A 21,619-nucleotide genomic window follows, 5' to 3' on the forward strand; every position below is an offset into this window, starting at 1 on the left:
CCCCCTCTTTCCTTCTTCTTCCCCCCCCCAAACAGACTATTGTTCCCCAGCTTTCATAGGGCCTGGAGACCGAGCGTCTGTATAATCTCCTCCAATCACGTTGGCCCATTTCCATCTTTCTCCATCTTTGCTGTCAGCCAATCACAGTAGTCCTTCTCCAACATTGCTGGGACGGACCAATCGCAGCCCAGAAGTTCCATCTTTCTGACAGCCAATCACGATGCCGCTTCTCCAAAAATTCATCCCGCCGAACTTCAAATGTCTTTACCGAAAGCTGTGGAAAAAGGTAAATATATCGCTAATATCATTGTATTCTGTCAACTATCTAACTTGGTCGGTGTGAAATATGTATTATAGAGAGAAAAAAATAAATAAAAAAATACGATAACAGAAACGACTGCCGTTGCCTCCCCAGACGTTAACATTAAATTGATTTTTCATTCGCCGCCAAAAGGAAACACACTCGTTATAATACTCAGACACTCGTTATAATATTGTATTAAGTTAGCTAGGTAGCTAGGCAAATATTAATGATATATTAAAAAGAGAAATTACGGTTAAAAAGAAACGACGTTGACGTCGCATCGCCGTCGACGTGTCCAAACGTGACTTTTAGAGCCATTTTGTTTTGGCTTTTCAGTATCGTCTCCATCATCGTCACATACTGTTGCAGTCACCGTTGTGAAACTTATTTTGACCACTTTTGGACTTTTTCTATGTGCGAGTTTCCTCCAAGAGCAACGACTAACGGTAATGCTGGCCCCCTCCCCGGTTACCGGCATCGGTATAACGTATAACGAACGTATTCGTAACGTATAGCAGTATGTTAAACCTGTATAGTATTCATTTCTATTGTCACAAAAGTCTTGACTATGCACTGCTACCAGTTGATAATAAGCTACAGTACGAATTAAATCTGTCTACTGGTAGTATTCACTTCACCAAAGTCTTCAATATGCACTGCTTCTATTAGTACTAGTTGATAATAAGCTACGGTATGATGAATGAAATCTGTGTAGTATTCACTTCTGTTGTAATAAATATATAATATGTAGACTACTGCTCTTTGTTAATAATTAGCTGTGTGCTTGTGTGACTGTAAGAACTTGTGTGTGTGCATAAATATATGTATATTAGTAAGTTAAAAATATTGCACATTGTTCATATTTATGAATAAATATTAGCCGTTTTGGTATAAATATTCTTTCCCTGTTAATGGCAGATGGCTTGCAAACAAAAAAAGCACAGGGCCATGGGAGAGGAGGAGTGGATACGCCGCCTTCGTAGATTTGCTGCCTCAGGCGTTTGGCCCTCTGAGGCAGGAAACAGACCAGCACCTCGGCAGAAAAAGTGGCATGATCTGTATCTGAAGGTAAACCTGGACAGAGTGATATGTGTATCATATTAAATGTAAAGCTATGACATATTTAAACGGAACACCTTCTTATTCGCTGTCAAACATTAATACAGATTGAGAAATGCCCAATGCAGACGAGGGGACAAATGTCACTGTTTGGAGGTGCACAGAGCTGTAACTGTGGTTTCCATGCAAAGAAGGTATCAGAAGTTTCTCATATAATTATGACGTGCTGGTGTTGAATTCTGTAGTATTACAATTTTTTCATCTTCTCTGTGAACCTGTAGCCTTCCAGTTCGCTCCCTGACTCAGGACCCTCATGTACAGTGGCACAGCAGCCAGGGCCTTCATCTGCTGGACCTTCATGCACGGTGGCACAGCAGCCAGGGCCTTCATCTGCTGGACCTTCATGTACGGTGGCACAGCAGCCAGGGCCTTCATCTGCTGGACCTTCATGTACGGTGGCACAGCAGCCAGGGCTGTCATCTGCTGGGACCGTACAGTCAGGACCCTCACCTGCTGGTGAACCTAGAAGGCCCCTTTTGACTTTGGCATCAGTAAGTAATGAGGATTTACTTATGCTGATATTTATCTTGATGTTATTAATATACTCAACTATAAAAAATGTACAAAGCCCCAGTGAAGGTCATTTTTTTCTTTTTGTCAGTTTACAAAGCCACGGTTTGGTGGCTCTCATGGTGCCATGTTGAAGCCAAACCTAAGTTCGGCTGGGAAGCGTTCATCTAAGGTAATGTAAAGAGAATGATACATAGACTGACTTTGATTTTAAAAAACATACACTGTTATTGTTTTCATGTAGCAGTAACTATAGTGGGACTTTCATGCATCCGTTTCATGTTGAAATGATCTGGTTTTATTGACTGCTATACCAATAATGGATAGATTCATTCATTCATTCGTTATCATCTAAGGTTATCCTATATTGTGAACTGTGCCTTTATTCCCTCAGACCTCTGACATATCCAGCCTCATCATCAGCCCACCCAAAAGAACATTGTCACCGCCTGGCCGCAGTTCCAAGTTGTTCCTGCAAACTGTCTCTCCTCTGTCTCTTCCTCCCTCTCCTGTTCCTGTATCACCAGCTCCTTCCATTCTGCCCTCCACTGCTACAGTTGTAAGAAGATATTCTACTACACTTGAAACAGGAACTGCTCTTAAGTAGATTGTTATCATATCTATGTATTTACCTTATTTTATTTTATTTTACATAAAATAGGAAGTGTCATCTGCCACCTCCTCCTGTGTATCCTCTGGAACCCCCTCTGCTCCTCTCACCTCGCCATTTCCTGAAAATATGGAGATTCCACACGTTTCAGATGCTGCCTGGCTGCCCACAAAGCTGCTGAAGACAATACCACCGCAAGACCAGAAGTGGATTTCAGCAGCCCTGTGGAAGAACCAGCGTCTGCGCACAGACCTAAAACTGTGGTATGATCCACCAGAGCCGTCCCTTATTTATCATCAAGTCCCCACTCCAGAGCGCTTTTTCCATCACCGGCTTCTCTTGTGGATGCCATACCATCTGTGGAAGGTCAGGCTGTCCTGTCCTGCTTGTGGCACACAGCTCACAAGCTATGGAGCTCACAAGAGAGCCCGACACATTCTGGATGTGGACAGGTATTACCTGATGATCACCGAGACTCTCTGGTGCAGTTCAGCTGGTTGCAAGACAACATATCTTTCCTCCAGCAAGACAGTCTTGGACCAGCTGGACTTGGCTCACAGGCTGGAGTTCAGATTGATTCTGACTCGAAAGTAAGTATACGTAGATAATTTTGCCTTAGTTTGTTATCAAGAAATTAGAAGGTTTTGATGTTTGTCTCATTCGGTCTCTCGTTTCCTTTGTTTTATACAGATTCGCTTGTGATGTGCGGGTGATCCGTTTCCTGAGGGAGAGGGCCCTTGGAAACAGTCCCACCCGCTTGGTCAGACAGCTGAGGGAGAACCACAGCGAGGAATGGCTTAAGCGCCTCTGCCGTTACCTTGGAGCTTGCTCTGACTTTGCTGCCAGGCCAAGCCTTTTTCCCGTAACATTCCAGGATCCCCCTGAGCCTGTGGATGTTCCATCGCACCGATGGATGCTGGCTGTGTATGGGCGGGACATTTTGTGCAGGCTGGACCACATCAAAGCCAGCATAACGTCCACCTTTGGCAGTATCCTAAAAATGGACTCCACAAAGAAGGTAAGTATTTTAACTGCTAATGCTGTGAAATTCAGTAAATACATGTAAAATAAATACATAATTATAACCCTGATGTTCAGATACAAATTCAACAATTTATTTAGGCATTCACTGTGTTTTCTGTGCTATTGCAGATCACCAAGAAGCTCTCAGGCACTGCTAAGGGGACAGCCTTGTGGCTTACTTCTGTAAGCAATGAGAGAGGGCAAATCCTGATCAGTGTCCTGTCTGCTCAGGAGGGTCCTGCCCTGGACAGAATGGCAACTGGCCTCATCTCCAGGTACAGTAATGCCGGAGTGGCTCCACCTCAGCTGCTGTACGTCGATTGTGACTGTTGTCGGGAGGGCAGAGGACAGACCAAACTGAAGGAGAGATTTGGTGGGTGGCCAGACCTCATAATCAAGCTGGACATTTACCATTTTATGCGCCGACTGGCATCAGGGTGTACAAAGGATGCTCATCCTTTGTACCCTGTCTTCATGGCGAAGCTGTCGAGCTGCATCTTCGAGTGGGACAGAGGAGATGTTGCCTTGCTGCGTCAGGCCAAGCGGGAGCAGCTGAGACAGGAAGGCATCCCTGGCATCACTGACACTCTCGTCGATCAGCGCATCAGCAAAGACGAGCTGGCACTGCACTGCAGGAGGCAGACAAGAGGAGAGCGGCAGACATTGGGGATGATTGAGCAGCTCCTCAATGAACTGATGGGGGCAAAGGGCAGGGATTTTCTTGGTGTCCCTCTTTTGGACCACGAAAGGATGCAGCACATCTGGCAAGTCCAACAGAGGCACGTGAAGTGCATACAGGACGAACCAGGTGTGCTGCTTTACACCAAGACTGGTACCACCACCAAGGCAGGCATTGTCCTGCCAAACTACAGGTGTGCCAGAGGGTCCACATCGTTGGAATCCTTTCACCTCCATGTGAACAGGTTCATTCCAGGTCAGTATGAATCATTATTCATCAGTAAGATTCTTTAACATCGCAATTCTGTTGTTTGTCATTACCATTACCCTGGAAACAGTGGCACAATTAATAATTTTCAGATGACCAAACACAACAAATAAATGTATCATCGTGTTTACCTTTCTACTATCTTAAGGAACGAGTGCCAACAGTTTAAATTTCCAGCTGTACCTCCTGGAAGGACTGAACAGGTGGAACCAGGACCGAGAAGCTGCATCTCTAGCAGTCAAGCCTGCCCCCCTGCTGAGTTATTCTGGAGACCTTGTTCACTGCGTCAACACCCTCAGTGTCAAGGTCTTTGGAAGGCACCTTGTCCCGTCCTTTCAGCCACCTGCTGTTTACACTGGTAAGTTTAAGCTTTTCATCCTGATGAAGCTATTTGCTATATTTACTATATATTCATCTTTTTAATGCATTTTCTGAAAGTGAATTTTCCACCCTCTATTGTTCTCTCACCTGTCCCAGGTGAGCTTCTTGGCATGGACTACCTGTACAGCCAGACCGGAAAGGCCTTGCAGGATGTACATCCTGACTCAGAGGAAACTGAGGCCCTGCTGGAAGATGTAGGCACTGAGGAGGAGCTGGAAGATGAGGGGTTTGAAGAAAGTGGGTTAGACCCCACCGTAGAGCTGCTGGACCTGTCTGATCCAGCCCCTGTCACCACCAGCTCGACTCCAACTCCCACCTCTCTCCAGCCCTCCCCTAGTCCGGCTGTTTCCACCTTGACAGCACCTGAGCAACAACTGGTAATAATTATAGAATTATAATTATAGTAAATAAATACATACTAATAAAGTAATTATGCAAAAAGATGAAGTCCAATTGAATGCATTTTTATAATCACCTTTTTGTATTACATTTTACAGCCTGTGCATGAGTCCACACTCTCTGATCCATCAGCTACCTGCTCTGCTCCTGCTCTCCACACTTCCACCAGCCTCCCAGCAAGTACGCCTGCCGAACTGTCACAGCTGGTAAGTGTTCTTATTATGTGACATATCATTTGTTGCACTTGTAATATGATGTAATATGTTTTTTCTTATTTTTTATTTCTATTTTTTTTTTCAGCTGTCCTCTGGCCAGTCAGCCACTATCACCAGTGCAGCCTCTGCCCTTCCTCTCTCCACCGCCTTCAGAATGACTACCTCTGCTGCTGCAGCTGCAGCTACAGCTGGGTCAAAAATGGCCACCGCCACCCCAGCAGCCCCTGAGAAACAACTGGTTAGTCTTTTTGCATCAAAAAGGTGTCAGTGGTCTTAATGTCCTGCTTGTCAATGTATTATATATCACTGATATTAATAATTGTCTTATTACATTTAACAGATTGAGCACATCCTGTCCTCTGGACCAACAGCTGTCACCTCCAGAACAGCCTCTGCCCCCCCCCTTAACATCCAACCAGCCACTCTCCCCACAGCAACTGTTGGTCCCTCTGGGGCACATACCTTGGCTCCAGCAGCACCTGTGGAACAGGCGGTAAGTCTTAGTTCAGTGAAGTTCATTAAGACTTAATTTAATAATCACCAATGTTCTTCTAATCAGACATATGGATATGGATCAGTGTTTTTGTGTTACCTTGACATGTTTTGACTGCATCTGATGTCTTCCTCAGAAGAGTCACCTGATGTTGCTGTGATGTGTCACACCAGCTGATGTTACACAGAAAATCAGCTGAGAAGACACATCACAGCAACATCAGGTGACTCTTCTGAGGAAGACATCAGATGCAGTCAAAACATGTCAAGGTAACACAAAAACACTGATCCATATCCATATGTCTGATTAGAAGAACATCCTACAGTAGTTGGTAAGTGTTTTGTGACTGTTGGACTGTGACAGCTGTACTTTTCTAGTTGTGTTATTGTGTTTTAATTTTGATGTATACTCCTACCTCTTTTCCAGGCTGTTGATGAGCGTGGCATCCCAGGGATGGACAGAGTGGATAGCCTGGCAGAATATTTGGTGGGTCTGAGGACAGAAACTGGTCAAACAATGAGCAATCAGCAGGCCAGTACAATAGTAGCACTGTGGCAGAACCTTCTGCCGTACGACCAGCAACGGGTGGCATATGCTGCACGTCATCAGGTGCGCCTTACCACAGGACGTTTCAGGTGCTCTAAAAAGAGACCTGAATTTACACCTGGTGTGGAGAGCACAACACGCTGCGTTTTAGCATCCTCAGGATCTCCTGCCCAGTGGCCAGACTGTAGTCGCCTTGTAGAGTCCATATGTGTCAAGCTGTGTAACATTCACAAGAGCCCCAAAAAACAGGGCACTTCCAGCCTGACAAGATGGACTTTGATTTTGACTGACTACAGCAAGATCAGGCAGCTGGTTCTGGGGAATGCCACAGTGATGCAGAGCACTACTCTGCAGTTGTTTGATATTAATCAAACAACACTGACTCAGTGGCACAATAAGAGACTGAAGAGGCAGGACAGTGGCATTCTGCTGCAAGGGGTCAACCTGCCTGACTCTGTCCCCATTGCTGCGAGGCCTCTGCCACTTGCGCAAGTGCGCCCTCCTGCTGTACCTCCACGGCCTGGTCCCCACCATCAGTACCACTTGCCCCGCAGTACAGTTGGACAGGCAGTGGATAAGCGGAGGTCAGCAGCTCAAAGGCAGTTATTCATTCAGCCACCACCTCCAGCTCCTGTTCTTTCAAACGCCAGCCCATTCTTTGTGCCAGTTGCGTTTGTTGCTGGAAACAAACAGATTGTGCCGTCTGGCCCCCTGCCCTCACCACCGCCGACCCGGAGAGCTTACACCCGAACGGTTGAAAAAAACAAATGCCGTCAGTGCCACCTGCCGCGCATAAAGGAAAATGGTCATGGGCAGTATTATGGGAGTATATACTGTCCCAAAAATAACAGAATGCCACTGGAAGAATGGATGGAGGAGATGAGGAGAAAGAGGGAAGAAAAAAAAATGGTGTGACATTCTTTGTCAATATGTATATAATATAATGTAAATAGTTTCAAAAGAAAAGAAATGTCTTCATTTACTCCTGTTCTAATTTTTCTAACTTCTTTTATTTTCTTCTTTTGTTAATATATTGTATTTATTTTACTTATACTTACTCTTTGGATCGGACTTGTTTGTCCAACACATCCCACGATTGGATTGAGATCTAGGAAATTTGGGGCCTTTCTATGTGGGGGCTGTTTATTCTTTGCATGTCTGCAGGGGCTTCCTCCCACAGTCTAAAGACATGCACTTAATAGATGACTAAAATGTTCATGTGAATAGTTGTTTGTCTCAGTGTACCCTGTGATGAGCTGTCTTGTCCAGAGTGTAACCAGCCACTCGCCTTAAGTCAGCTGGGACAGGCTCCAGCTCCAAAATGGCTGGTTGGATGTAATTTGGAGGCCATGTCAACACCTTTAACTTGTTGTGTTCCTCAAACTGTTCTTGAATCATTCATGGCAGGGCGTATTATCCTGCTGCATCCCACTGCCTCTGCTGGGGGTGCATCCTGGTGCTTGCCTATATTTTTTCTGCGTCAAACACGTCAACTTTGAGGTTCACTGGCGGCCTAATATATGCACCTTTTATGAGGCAATCTGTTAATTACTTCACCTGTCAGTGGCCAGGCTGATCGGTGTATCTAAAAAATCTGTTCTAATTTTTTTAAAATTTATTTTCTTCTTCTGTTAATTTATTGTATTTATTTTACTTATTTTGTTTTGGTTATTTATCTTTTTTTATTCTATTTTAAATTGTTTCTTGTTCTAAATTTTCTAAGTTTAAATATTTTCCATTTTTGTTTATTTATTGTATTTATTTTATTTTGGTATTTATCATTTATTTATTCTATTTCAAGTTGTTACTATTGTTCTAATATTTCCTAAATTTAAACATTTTATATATTGCTTTTATTTTATTTAGGTTATTTATCTTTTTTTTCTACTTTTAATTGTTTAATTTATTCCTGTTTTTATTGCTTCAGGTTTTCTGGTTTAATTTCACACACTTGTTTGTGAGTGTTTGTGTGTGTGAAATTAGTAATAAATTTGTTACATTTCAGTGAGTGTCTTCAGTTTTTTCTGCAAACATGCAAACTCATTCATAGAAGACGATTGTTGCAGTACTTAATTCAGAAATCACTTTAAAAGTACATTTAGTTACATTTGATCACACTTGGTAGTAGTTTGTGTTACAGGCGTCATGTTCCAATGGTGGAATCGAACCAGCGACCTTTGGATCAAGAGCCTCCTATGCTATTGTACAGTAAAGTGTCATGTTTGGTTAGTTTTCTCAAATGAATAGACCAGAATATGTGTTCTTTTACTTGTGATGGACAGCAGAGACACAAATAACTACAAGTTCCTTTCATTTTTTCTCATTTTCTCAAAATTTCCTCTCTTTTCCTTCATTTTTTTCCTTCTCCCTTCTTCCCCCTTCTTCCCCCTCTTTCCTTCTTCTTCCCCCCCCCAAACAGACTATTGTTCCCCAGCTTTAGCGGAGTTGGTAGAGCATCAGACTTTTAATCTGAGGGTCCAGGGTTCAAGTCCCTGTTCAGGTGTAGAAATGTAATCTCCCACTTAACCTGTACTTCCCTCTATGCCTGCACTCTGTTTCTACACTGTCTCCTCTGACAGAGCCTGGCTGATGCTTTTCCTTCTATGTAGCTTTGCTGTTAGCTGCATCGTTATATCCTCATTCGTAAGTTATATAAATTATAGAATTTTTAAATATAAACTATAGAAATCACCTTAAATACGCCAGCTGCAGAGTGTTGATCACATTCACTGAAACTACAACAGGTTAAGCTCTAGCCAGCTCTCTGGTAAAATAGGGGAAACGTATGGTTCCAGCACCTATATAACATATATTTGTCACAGGGACTGTGGCTTACGGCCACTCCGCCCTGAACACGCCCGATCTCGTCCGATCTCGGAAGCCAAGCAGGGTCGGGCCTGGTTAGTACTTGGATGGGAGACCGCTTGGGAATACCAGGTGCTGTAAGCTTTTTTCTCTTCTCTCTGCGGCCTGCATGTAACATCTGACCATCACCGTGTGCCACACAGACACCAGGAAGTTAACCAGCTTGGGCTGCTGCTGATTGGTTGGCACACACCTCTGTTTCTGTTTGGCTCTCAGTCTCCATGTTGCTGATCCTGGATCTGCTGAGATGTCCCAGGCCATTGTTGGCTTTGATCGTCATACATTTAACTTTGTCCTGAGAAAGGACAAGTTCCAAAAAGTCAAACAGGGACTAGTTTTGCATTTGACGTAGCCAAACTGCATGCGCCTGGAGAAGCCAAAAGGCTCACAGCACCTGGTATTCCCAGGCGGTCTCCCATCCAAGTACTAACCAGGCCCGACTCTGCTTGGCTTCTGAGATCTGACGAGATCAGGCGTGTTCAGGGTGGTGTGGCCGTAAGCCAGCAATGGAATCACAAACCAGCTCTTTATAGATTCTGAAACAGAATCTGTTATTGTATTCCGACTTGTAAAATAGAACGATAGTGTTTAGAGAAGACGCAGTTTATGAGCATGTCGTGGGATTGAGCTTCCCTGGTTTCTCTATATGACAACGGACACAAAACTACACACAGGGAACAGAGGCTTTTGACAGACACTAAGTTATCTGAGAGTCCCATTTTCAGCTGCAGAGAACAATCACATCAGGGAAGTCAATGTGCAGGCTCAGCAGCAGCCTCTCAAGCAAACTCTCTGATAAAATAGGGGAAACGTATGGTTCCAGCACCTATATAACATATATTTGTCACAGGGACTGTGGCTTGCGGCCACACCGCCCTGATCACTTGTGACAGTCGGTGCCCTGCAGCAATTTGTTTGAGGGAGAGCGCGTGCGTTTGAAAGAGTGAGTGATAGTGTTTGGTGAGTGTTTTGACTGATCGTGTGTGAGTTAGATTTGTTTGTATAGTTGTGTGTTTTGTTTTATTCCCCCAGCAGCTTCGCTGTTTGGGGGAACGTCCTCTTTTCGTGTGTTTTGTGATCGGATGGATAACATGGCAAATGAAAACATGGAACGACAAACGACAACGGTACTGAACAATGGAGAATGGCTGACGGATGACAGGCGAGTGAATGATGGTGAGAAAGAGAGAGATTATGAGTAAATGAAAGTATGAATACAGGAGAAAACGAGAATGCAGTAGAGAAAGTGAGAATGAATGGAGAAGTGAATGCAGAAATTTGGAAGTAGGAATGCGATTTTGAATGGAATAAAGAATATGAAGAATGAAAGGGAAAAAGTGAAAGATGGCGGCTTCAAAAAGGAGCTGACAGTGATTGTGGAGCTTGCAGGGCCAGACAAAGTGACACTAATGGAGTTGCTGAGAGGCATTAAAGAAAACTGAGGAATAGTTCTTGCCTGCACAATAAAGGCAAAGAGCGCATATGTAATAACTATGCAGGACGGGAAAGGCAGGGCGCGCCTCATGGACGGCTTCTTATTAAAGGGAGTGCAGATAATGTCAAAGGAAGTAAGAAGCAACAAACTGGTTGTATCCTTTCTCAACTTGACCCCGTACATCACTGACGAGGACATTTGCCATAAACTAGCAACTTGGGGGTGAAGGCAACTTCACTGATAAAAAGGAGGAAATGGCCAGGAACAGACGTGGCTGACGGCACGCAACTTTGTAAAGTACAATTTAATGACAAAGTACAATCGCTGCCGTATTCGACTAAGTTTGAAACCCTGGAGGGGGGAGAGTACTGTCTGTCATGTATGACAGTAGTCATACAAGCCTGGCAGGTGTGTGACGGGGATATTATGTGTGTGCAAGAGACACATTGGGACGAGGAGTGCATGAGAGAGGTTAAGAAGGAATGGATGGGAGAAATGTATGGGAATAACAGTGGGGGCTATTTTAGTGAAGAGGGGAGAAGTCGGCAACATAAAGAAGTGTGTGGATGATGGGGAGGGGTGAGTGATAGGTCTCCTTGTTCCTTCCCTGTGATATGCAGTATGAAGGGATAATGAACAGCGTTAAAAACACTAGAGTTTTGGAAAAGGAGAGGGCTTACATTGAGGGGGGAGGTGGTGGTGGTGAATGCGTTAATTATGAGCAAGATTGGATATGTGATGAATGTGTTGGATGTGCCTGAGAGAGTGTTGAAGTAGATGGAGAGGAAGGTGAATGAGTTTTTATGGGATGGGAAAGGAGTAAGGATAGTTAGAGAGGTTTAATATAATATATTATATAGTATATGAGTTAGTCAGCACATGTCACAACCCGCCCAGCTGGAACCGCCACGGCCAGCCTGACCGCAACGCAGTCCCCAGGTACAGACCCCAGCAACAACACACCAGGGGACGGGGAAACCAGTGTCAGTCACGCCAGCAACCCACCTGCAGGCACAATGCCAACAATGACACCCGACCTCAGATGAGAGGGATGTCTGATGATCCGGACATCACACACAAGGTCCGGATCATCCAACGCCTGATTAAATCTGCCCCCCATCTTAAGAACGTCTTTGATCTGGACTCAATCCCCATGATCACCAAGACCACAGAGAGCCTGGCCACCCTCATTGGGCCAGCTTCCCCCAACAGCGCCACCCAGCTGCTGCTAGAAGGTCGTGCAAAAAACTGGGAACACACTGCCATGATCCTCCTGCAGCAGCATTATGAGAAGGGCATGAACTGTAACATCCAGGATCTGCCACAGTTCCCCTCTCTCTCAGAGGCAGGCCCGGCCACCACCCAGGCACAGGTACACGCAGCCCCACCCACTCAGGCTGTGCCCACACAGCCGTCTCCATCAGCTCAAGCCACGGCGGCGACGCCGGACTGAACAGAGGCGAGGGGACTGGTCCCCCTTCCTCCCAGAAGCAGACGAGGCACAGGTCCTTCCTCCTCCTCCACCTCCTCCTCCTCCTCCTCCTCCTCCTCCATCCAGTTCTCCACTTCTTCAGGGAGCAGCACCAGGCCCCAGAGGCAGCAGAGGGAGACAGCTGTCTACGGAGACCACGGCTGAGCAGCCCACCACCTCCACCTTTACCACACCTGGACCAGACACCTCGTCTCCATTTCCTCCTCCTCCACCCAAACCCATGTTTCTATCTATTAAGTTTCCCCCTTTAATAATATCTATCAGGGCTGTACGGCGAGCATCATTTTTAAAAACATTTGCAGCAGAAACATCCATCACAGAGAGCGCCACATTTAAATCTCCTATAATGAAACTATTTGATGTTTTCCATTTAATTAATTCATATCCCAGAGAACAAACCTCCCTGTTCCCCCTCCTCCTCAGGCTCACTACATTCAGGGAATATAAAAGCAAAGGGAGCAGCAGGAAGATGTGCAGTCTGCTCTTGTTTTCCGTTCAGATTTCTGTGTGTGCCTTTCCTGACTGACCCTCTTTCTGACCTGGACCACCTGGAACTGCATTTCAGTCGGATCCCAGGAAGCATGTCCATGGTGCACGGAGCTGTGATCAGGCGAGCCTTCATCATTCAGAGGGGGCTTATTTGCAGGCGTCGGCTGCTTTCCTTTTTGCTCATTCACATTGTGAGACGCAGCTGATTCCACACGTTTCCACCTCTGCCTCTTCTTCTGCCCCCTCTTTATCCTGGGCCAGCTCTGCAGCTTGGGCTTTTTCTCAGGAGCAGGAGCCCTTGTGTGTCTCCCCTCCCTCGGATCTGCGGTGGAGCCCCTTTTTTGAGCCCTCCGCTTCTCCGAAGCCTGAGCGGCAGTGCTTTTTATCACTGTGGGCTCCGGGGTAAGACCCGTTTTTCGAGCCTCCCCCATTCCCTGCTCCTCATCTCATCAGAGATCCTCTGGTGGGTCAGACAGGAAAAGTCCCACACCTCGCTGTCTGAACTCATATCTTTCCAAAAGCAGCTGGAGGACAGACTGCAGCAAACTGCACATCTTTTCTCCCCACATACACTCTCTGCTGACCACATTTATGGCATTAATAGTCTGGGCTCTCTGGGATGATGTTCCCCGGCAGCAAACAGATCCTACAAACCTTTATCTGTCCATCATGAATCACTAAAAAACTGTTCCTGCAGCTGTGTTGAATCTAACCGAGTAGCAGAGAGACTGCAGCGTGTCAGTAAACTGTACCCTGACACACCTGGTGTCACACCCATGGACTCACGTTTTTAGTTTCATGTTTTAGGTTATGTTTGTGTCACTCCATGTTTAGTTTTTGCCATTTTTAGTTTCCCTGCACTCTGTTTATCAGTTTCACTCACTTCACCTGTGTTTTTTTTCCCTCAGCTGCACTCACTCCCCTATCACTCTCACTCCCTATTTAGTTTCCTGCCTCCCCTTTCAGTTTTGCCGGATCTTTGTTGAAAGTCAAGTTGGTAAACCCATGCCATGCTACCATGTTCCACTTCGTTCTTTCAAGCTAAGTATTTATCCATGCCGTGTTAAGTTCTTTGTTTTGTTTTTGTCCACAGCTACGTTTTTTTCCGGCTCAGCCGCGTTTTATGTTGGTACTTTGTTTTTGTTTAATAAATTTACCTTCTTTTGAAAAGTCCGCATCCGTGTCCTCCCTCCACACCTTCAACCTGACACCTGGTCCCATCGGTGATTGGAGCTCCTTCTACGCCCCATCCAGGCAGCTCATCCAGGATTTCCTCATCGGTGATATAGACAGGTAGACTCAGGCCACATTTACACATAGCCGGGTATTTAGAGAAACAAATATTCCCCCCCCTCCGTTTTCAATAATAACATCGTGCACACAACATCGTGTCATTTACATCAACCCGCATAAATACGCCGTCAAGCGCGAATAAAGCCATGCAAGCCAATTAAAATCCTCAGAATCGAGGACTTTCCTCATGTGAAGGAGGAGATAACGCGAGCAAATATCACAACAAAACTGAAGGCAATAAGAGGGAAATATAGACAGTCAGTGCATACTGGATGCAGGAGCGGCCACGGAAGAGTGGTGCTCCTCTATTTTGAACTGTGCGAGCAGGTTTTTGGTGGCAAATGCAATAAGGCCAGAATCGTTTGCACAAACGTAAAAATTAGTACAACTTTAACATCATCCATGATAATCCTGATCAGTAGCCAAACAAACTGTAAACATAAGGCGCTCGCATGACGTTAAGCATTTTCTGGCGCATAATGTGACGTTTAAGAACCTAAAACGCCGTTTCTCCCAGTTGACACGACAACACATAACCGGCGTTATCAGAAATCTCCACTTTGGTTTTTTAGAAATAATCGTTTTCTGTGATTAAAAACGGGGTTTTGGTGTAAATGAGAGGCCAAACCGCAGGAAAATATCTGCGTCTTCCTATCATGTAAACGGGGCCTCAGAAAAGAACACATGACAGGCGAGTGAATGATGGTGAGAAAGAGAGAGAAAGGGAGAATGAATGCGGAAGGGAGAAAGTAGGAATGCGAGTTTGAATGATGTGAGGAACGTGAGGAATGAAAGGGAGAATGTGAAAGATGGTGGCTTCAAAAAGGAGCTGACAGTGATTGTGGAGCTCGCGGGGGACGACAAAGTGACATTAATGGAGTTGCTGAGAGGAATGAAAGAAAGCTGCGGTATAGTTCTTGCCTGCACAATAAAGGCAAAGAGCGCATATGTAATAACTATGCAGGACGGGAAAGGCAGGGCGCGCCTCATGGACGGCTTCTTATTAAAGGGAGTGCAGATAATGTCAAAGGAAGTAAGAAGCAATGAACTGGTTGTATCCTTTCTAAACTTGCCCCCGTACATCACTGACGAGGACATCTGCCATAAACTAGCAACTTGGGGGTGAAGGCAACTCCGCCGATATCATGTCTGTGGGTTTTTAGTTTCTGTTTAAGTTCTTAGTTTTACCATGTTTCAGTTTTTCATGTCTTAGTTTTGTTAAGTTTTAGCTTCAGGTCTTGTTTTTAGTTTTGGCCATGCTGTGCCACCTCAGTCTTTCTCCTGCCCTGCCATCAGCTTCCCTTCCCTCACCTGTGTTTTCCCATCAGCTGCACTCACTCACCAATCACCCTCCTCAGTATTTAGTTTCCAGGTTTCCCCATGCACGGGGTCAGATCCTTGCACCTTCACGCCACGTCTTCATGCCAAAGCTAAGTATTTTCATGCAAGTCAAGTTTTTTTTTTTTTTTTTTTTTTGTCACAGTCATGTTTAGTTTTCACAGTCTCCGGCTCAGCCGCGCTTTGTGTTAACTTTGTTTTTTTTAAATAATAAATCAGTTTTGCTTTCACTTCTGAAGTCCGCATCCTTCCTCGCACCCACCCTACCTGACAGCCAATTAAAAACAAGGAAATGGCCAGGAACAGACGTGGCTGACGGCACGGGATTCTGCAAAGTACAATTTAATGACAAAGTACAATCGCTGCCGTATTCTACAAAGTTTGAAACCCTGGAGGGGGGAGAATACTTCAGAGTAATACACGACAGACAAGTGACAGTGTGCCGGCTATGCATCCAGCCGGGACACATTCTGAGAGGATGTCCTTAATTTAAATGCCATAAGTGCACAAAACAGGGGCATTACGCACGAGAGTGCAATGGAGGGAACAAGGAGCAGCACAACGGAGAACAGGAGGAGCAGAGGGGGGTCAAGGGAGGACTTGCGGGCAGGGCAGGAATGTGAATGGGCAATGGGAGAAGATACAGACAGCAGTGGGGATAACATGGAGGAGGTGATGGCAACCAGAAAAAGGCCTTTGGGGAAAAGAGAAGTGAAAAGGATTGGGAAGGTGAAAAAGAGTTTAAAATGAAGAGAAAAATAATTGTGTATATAATACTGTTTATGTTAAAAATCACATCGTTTAATGTAAATGGGATGCGTGACAAGAACAGAAGGCAACAAGCCTGGCAGGTGTGTGACGGGGATATTGTGTGTGTGCAAGAGACACATTGGGATGAGGAGTGCATGAGAGAAGTAAAGAAGGAATGGATGGGAGAAATGTATGTGAACAATAGTGGGGCAAAGTCCAGAGGGGTGGCTATTTTAGTGAAGAGGGGAGTAGTAAGCAATATAAAGAAGTGTGTGGATGATGGGGAGGGACGAATGATAGGGATCCTTGTTCCTTCCCTGTGATATGCAGTATGAAGGGATAATGAACAGCGCTAAGAAGACAGAGTTTTGGGAAAGGAGAGGGCTGACACTGAGGGGGGTGGTGGTGAATGCGTTAATTATGAGTAAGATTGGTTATGTGATGAATGTGTTGGATGTGCCTGAGAGAGTGTTGAAGGAGATGGAGAGAATGGTGAATGAGTTTTTATGGGATGGGAAAGGAGTGAGGATAGCTAGGGAGGTGTTGGAGAATGAGTACGAGGATGGTGGGTTAAAACTAATAAATCTAGAAAGGAAAAAGAAAGCAATGAGAGTGAAAATGATGGTAAGATATTTAAAAAATAAAAAAGATCAAGTGTGGAAGGTGTTTCTAGGGAGGGCAATAGATGAATGTGGTTGATGTGGTGGGAGTGCGGTGTACATGGATTTGAAGGAAGGTATGTTGAGCGGAGTGTCTGAGTTTCATAAGGAGGTGCTGGGAGCGTGGGGGGAGTTTGTGAAAAATGTGGAGTATGAATGTAAGAATGTGAGGCAGGTGTGGGAGCAGCCAGTGTTTTTAAACCCAAAAATCACTTGTGGGGGGAGCACAATATATAATAGGCTGATGTGGAGGGCAGGGATCAGGAAAGTGAGGGAAACCTAAGGGTTAAATTTAACACCCCTGAATGCGAAAACTTTGATTTTATGTTGAGGCACAACAGGATTTTTAATAATTTAGTAATAAGTAGATTTGATGTGAATGTAAAGAAAGAATGTGATGTGTGCGGTGTGGGGGTGGAAACGTGTATGCATGAGTTTGTTGAATGTGGGGAACTGGTAGGGTATTTTAAGAAAATGAGAAAACTCATAAATAGATGTTGGGATAAAGAAGTGTGGGGGGAAACGGGCTGGAGAGAGGTGTGGTTGTTTGGAGTGAGTGGAAGGATGGAAGGGAAGAATGCAAATTTGCTAAATTATGTTTTAAGTCACGCCAGGTACGCTGTAAAAATGAGGAGGGACATAGCTCATTACGGAAAAAAAGAAAGTGGAGGTGTGGAGTATTTTTAAAAGCATCACGAAAAGGGACGTGCACAGGGTTTTAACACACTTAGGGGTAGAAGATTTCACCGAGGGTTTTGTGGAGGGGAGCACTTTCATACAGATTGGGGATGGGGGTGTGAAGTTAGACTTTGGGTAGAGCAAGGGCGGCTTTAAATGTGTTTATTTATTTCAATGGTTTGGTGAGGGGGCCTGTGGAGGAGAGGAGAAGGAGAAGACCTACAGGCTGTCTCACTTGTCTAGTTTTGTCATGTCGGTGTTTCTGTTATTATTTTTTATTTCTATGGTTTGGTGAGGAGGTTTGTGGGATGGGAGAGAGGGAGAAGACACACAGGTTGCCTCACTAGTTTTGTTTTTTGTCTTGACTATTTTTTAAATAATATATGTGTATATATAGTTTAAATGTGTATATATGTGAATATGGATTTTGATATATGTATTTTTTGATAATAAAAAAACGCGCCTGATCTCGTCCGATCTCAGAAGCTAAGCAGAGTCGGGCCTGGGTAGTACTTGGATGGGAGACCGCCTGGGAATACCAGGTGCTGTAAGGCTTTTGGCTTCTCCAGGCGCATGCAGTTTGGCTACGTCAAATGCAAAACTAGTCCCTGTTTGACTTTTTGGAACTTCTCCTTTCTCAGGACAAAGTTAAATGTATGAGGACTGTAGCGAACGCTGAAACATAAGCTTTTTTTGTGTGAATTTATTTATTTTACTTGTAATATCCATTTAATATTTTGTATATTTTTGATTATTATGTGCATACTTTGGGAAAATTGTTTAATTAATAACGTCACTTGACCACGTCAGCAGTTAGGTCATCACTTGGTCACGTGATACACTTGATAGAAAAAGGTGAGTTTCGTTTCATACTCAGCGGTATATGAAAAGACAAAGGACTGTGTAATATGAAGAAATGGACTTCTAGCAACTCCTAACCTTCTGGTTAGAACGGTATGAACAATTGAGAGAAATATTCTTGTGTTTGGGTGTGTGTAAATTGTGTTTTTTGAGAGCATTGATATTTTATGTAACACGTTTCAGTTAAGCAATTCATAGATAGAAACATGACGGTTTCACTAATGTATATCTGCCACCGTGTATTTTATTTCAGTGTTCACGGTGGTCTTGGGCGTTTGCAAGACAGAAAATGCATGTAATAAAATGTTTAAACCATCCGTCGGAGCGTTGCACTTTCATCAACCAGTTAAGAAAAGTTGGGAGCAGCTATAGTGAAGACATGCAGCTCAGCCCGAGAACATCGAGGGACTACGCGCTGTGAACTTCTCACCAGCCGTGCCGAGACGGACAGGGGAGAGAAAGAAAGGACCGTCGCAGCTTGAAGATTACTACAGCTCGTCTTTCGCCAATATACTCGGACCGTTGCGATTGCAGTGACTTGCAAAACATAGCGTCGGCTTGCAACGAGGACAAGGATTGAGACTGTGCCGTTTCCACAAGTCACCACAAGAGAGCAGCAGCGCGCCGTGGTCGTGAGTGGTAACACCAAGCCCTTGGAATTCAGGTTTTTTCAGTTGAAAAACGAGCATTATAACTTGTAAATATTGAAATAAGTGTGAAAGGCCATTGTGTGAATATTTTGTGTGAATATTTCTGGCCTGTGTTAATAAGTAATTTGACATTCCTACTTTGAATTTCTTGTTTGGTTTAACCTGTGTGTGATTGATCTTTGAAATTAATAGGCATACTTGTACCATAAGTTTTGCACAAGGTTTAAGATTTTGATTACTACGTTTATAGTGTTAGAATATGAGTCACACTTAACGCAAGAGTGTGAAAGCGTACGTGCATTGAGCACACCAAGCCAAGACATAAGAAGCTGCACCTCAGTAACTAAAGAAGTAGTTGCTCTGTTGAAAATGCGCTGCTCAGAAGTAGGCAATGCAGAGCCTCTGAACACAAAGTGTGTCTGGAGTAAAGGTCCAGTCCCACGTGTTCCCACACTGGTTCACAGACTGTCCTCAGTCTTGCCATTTGTCTTGTGTGAATTCTCAGAGTGAAACGTGAGCTTCAGAGTCGTAGAGAATGGAAAGTGTGTCCTGGTCCGGTGTAAGAGTTCCCAACAAAGCAGACGTGTGTGTTCCAGCACAGATCAGTGGCCACAACAGGTTCTTTTTGCACACCAAAGCAGTTCTCCTCATCAGGTTGGTCGGGCCCGTCAGACACAGAAGCAGTGCAACGGAAATCTAAAGGTGACATCAAATCGGCGTCTGCTGGAGAAACAAAGTTGCAGATGCTTTGCATCAGCTCTGTTATCACTGGTGTGCGCTCAGTTTTCCACTGATACACATGTAAGGGCTGCTGAGCTTCAAAGCCAACAGCAGTAAATGTGTCCTGGTGGAGCTCGGGGACATTCCCCACCTGCAGGCCGTCCGGTGCGCAGCTCAGACAAATGCCCGATCTGCACCTCAGACCTGTGCCGAGCAGACTGAGCGGACGCAGGTCAGGAAGCTAAACAGCTGCGGGGGAACACAACGGAGAGGAATGCTTAGCTTTTCCTTCACCACCTGCCTGATGCCTCCACAGAACAGACATGTGTCCCCTCATTTTCAGCTCGTTAGCAGGAAAAGCAGATGAGTGAAGGACAGAGCTCGCTGCTCCGGAGTCGACTCAGAAAGAAACAGGCTGGCCGGCAACAGTCAGAATCAGCTGAGGACATTCATGGCTTTTATCAGCACACTGTACATACGCAGCTTCTAAAGGTTTAAACTTGTTCTCCAAATAAGTCACAGATTTCAAAATGTTTTCATTGTCAAGAGCTGTGTGTCCGATATCAGCAGCAAGCAAATCTACTTCACTGCAGTGAGAGAAAGTGTTTTTCATGGCTATAGGGGGTCCAAATGTGGAGCATATGACCGTCCAAACAAGAGGCAAAGCGCCTCCGGCAGGTTCTGCAGATCATCCGTTACAATACCTCCCTCAGCAATGATGGCAGTGGACACTGGGGGAAGGTGCAGCTGTTTTGCAGTGAGCTGCACATCTGCACGGACATCTGGGCAGCCCGACAGATACTGGTGCCCAGGTCTCATCTGTGTCACCATCCTGTGATGAAAGCAAACAGAAACATGACATTACAACAGGGAAATGTAGGAAACTGTCACCATTTCAACCCTGCCTTCCAGCCTTGTGCATTAAAGGAATATTCCGACCATTTGGGAGTTAACCCATCTCCGTCATTTTCACAGTGAGACCACATGATCAGTATCTCATTGTGTCTGTACATCCAGCAGCTGTCTTTCAGTTCTTAACAGTACTGCAGTAAGCGTGTGTGTGTGTGTGTGTGTGTGTGTGTGTGTGTTGCCAGCTGCCTGAGATAAAAAAAGCTGGACTTCACTACTGCACAAATTTGCCGGTCCAATTTAAAATCACTGTCCATCTTAAAACCCAAGTTTGTGACTGTTGGCTTCCTGTATTGCACCAAGGGGCCTAAGTCAACAGGAGGGGAGCCACAGTACAAGAGCCACTGGGACCGAACACCATCACTTCTGTCTTCTTCTCATTGAATTTTAAAAAGTTTAAGGACATCCAGACTTTAATGTCTTCAAGACATAACAGAAGTGGTTTAATAGAAAAAGCATCCTTCTTCCTTAGGGGCACATAGATCTGGCTGTCATCAGCATAGCAATGGAAAGAGATACCATGCTTTCTCAGGATGTAACCCAGGGGCAGCAAGCACAGGGAAAAAAGCAGGGGCCCTAAAATTGAATTGAAACCAAGGCCATCACAGGAGGCCGCTCACACCCTGCCTACCGCCTGCTAGATCTGTTGCCCTGGGAGACGCTACAGGTCCACAAGGTCCCGCACCAGCAGGCTAACAGACAGTTTCTTCCCCCAAACAGCCCTGAAGAACAGCACACACACCTAGCTCCTCCTACCTCTCAGCAGCCTAACAGCACGGCTACCCCTACCATGCCTGTGCAACACCTGCAGCCACTTTTATCCTTTATATATCCTTTATCCAAATGTTTTTATGTTTATAATGTCCTTTATGTTGTTGGGGTTTTTTGCCTTGTTTTTGAACCTTTGTGGTGCAGGATGGCTCTGCGGGAGCAC

The 21,619-nt window shown here is 45.0% G+C and overlaps 1 protein-coding gene, 1 long non-coding RNA gene and 2 other non-coding genes across 7 annotated transcripts; 2 read left to right on the top strand and 2 right to left on the bottom strand.

The window, feature by feature from the left end:
- Positions 1-76: 76 nt before the first annotated feature.
- Positions 77-8,931, bottom strand: LOC142391885 (uncharacterized). 3 transcript variants are annotated; one of them, XR_012770621.1, is made up of 6 exons: positions 6,416-8,929; positions 5,369-5,986; positions 3,978-5,267; positions 3,746-3,892; positions 3,361-3,537; positions 77-274 (listed from the first exon to the last, which is right to left on the bottom strand). It is a non-coding gene; the product is annotated as an uncharacterized LOC142391885 (long non-coding RNA). The 3 variants fall into 3 exon arrangements; XR_012770620.1 differs by having other exon boundaries at positions 3,361-3,548; XR_012770619.1 differs by having other exon boundaries at positions 3,361-3,892; positions 6,416-8,931.
- Positions 2,426-8,381, top strand: LOC142391884 (uncharacterized). Of its 2 annotated transcripts, XR_012770618.1 has the most exons (11): positions 2,426-2,492; positions 2,595-3,133; positions 3,234-3,561; positions 3,696-4,500; positions 4,661-4,870; positions 4,990-5,270; positions 5,391-5,498; positions 5,593-5,745; positions 5,848-6,000; positions 6,188-6,269; positions 6,427-6,502. XR_012770618.1 is itself a non-coding variant. In XM_075478069.1 (10 exons), the coding sequence occupies exons 2-10, from the start codon at positions 2,673-2,675 to the stop codon at positions 7,459-7,461; spliced, it is 3,534 nt and encodes a 1,177-aa protein (XP_075334184.1). In that variant the 5' UTR covers positions 2,426-2,492; positions 2,595-2,672; the 3' UTR covers positions 7,462-8,381. The 2 variants fall into 2 exon arrangements, 1 of the variants encoding a protein (XP_075334184.1); XM_075478069.1 differs by lacking the exon at positions 6,188-6,269 and having other exon boundaries at positions 6,427-8,381.
- A 445-nt stretch (positions 8,932-9,376) lies between the features above and the next one.
- Positions 9,377-9,495, top strand: LOC142392404 (5S ribosomal RNA). The gene has a single exon (XR_012771058.1). It is a non-coding gene; the product is annotated as a 5S ribosomal RNA (ribosomal RNA).
- Positions 9,496-9,793: 298 nt separating this feature from the next.
- On the bottom strand, positions 9,794-9,912 carry LOC142393121 (5S ribosomal RNA). Its single transcript, XR_012771741.1, has one exon. It is a non-coding gene; the product is annotated as a 5S ribosomal RNA (ribosomal RNA).
- Positions 9,913-21,619: the final 11,707 nt, after the last annotated feature.

The sequence above is a fragment of the Odontesthes bonariensis genome, chromosome 11, assembly GCF_027942865.1.
Source record: "Odontesthes bonariensis isolate fOdoBon6 chromosome 11, fOdoBon6.hap1, whole genome shotgun sequence".
NCBI lineage: Eukaryota > Metazoa > Chordata > Actinopteri > Atheriniformes > Atherinopsidae > Odontesthes > Odontesthes bonariensis.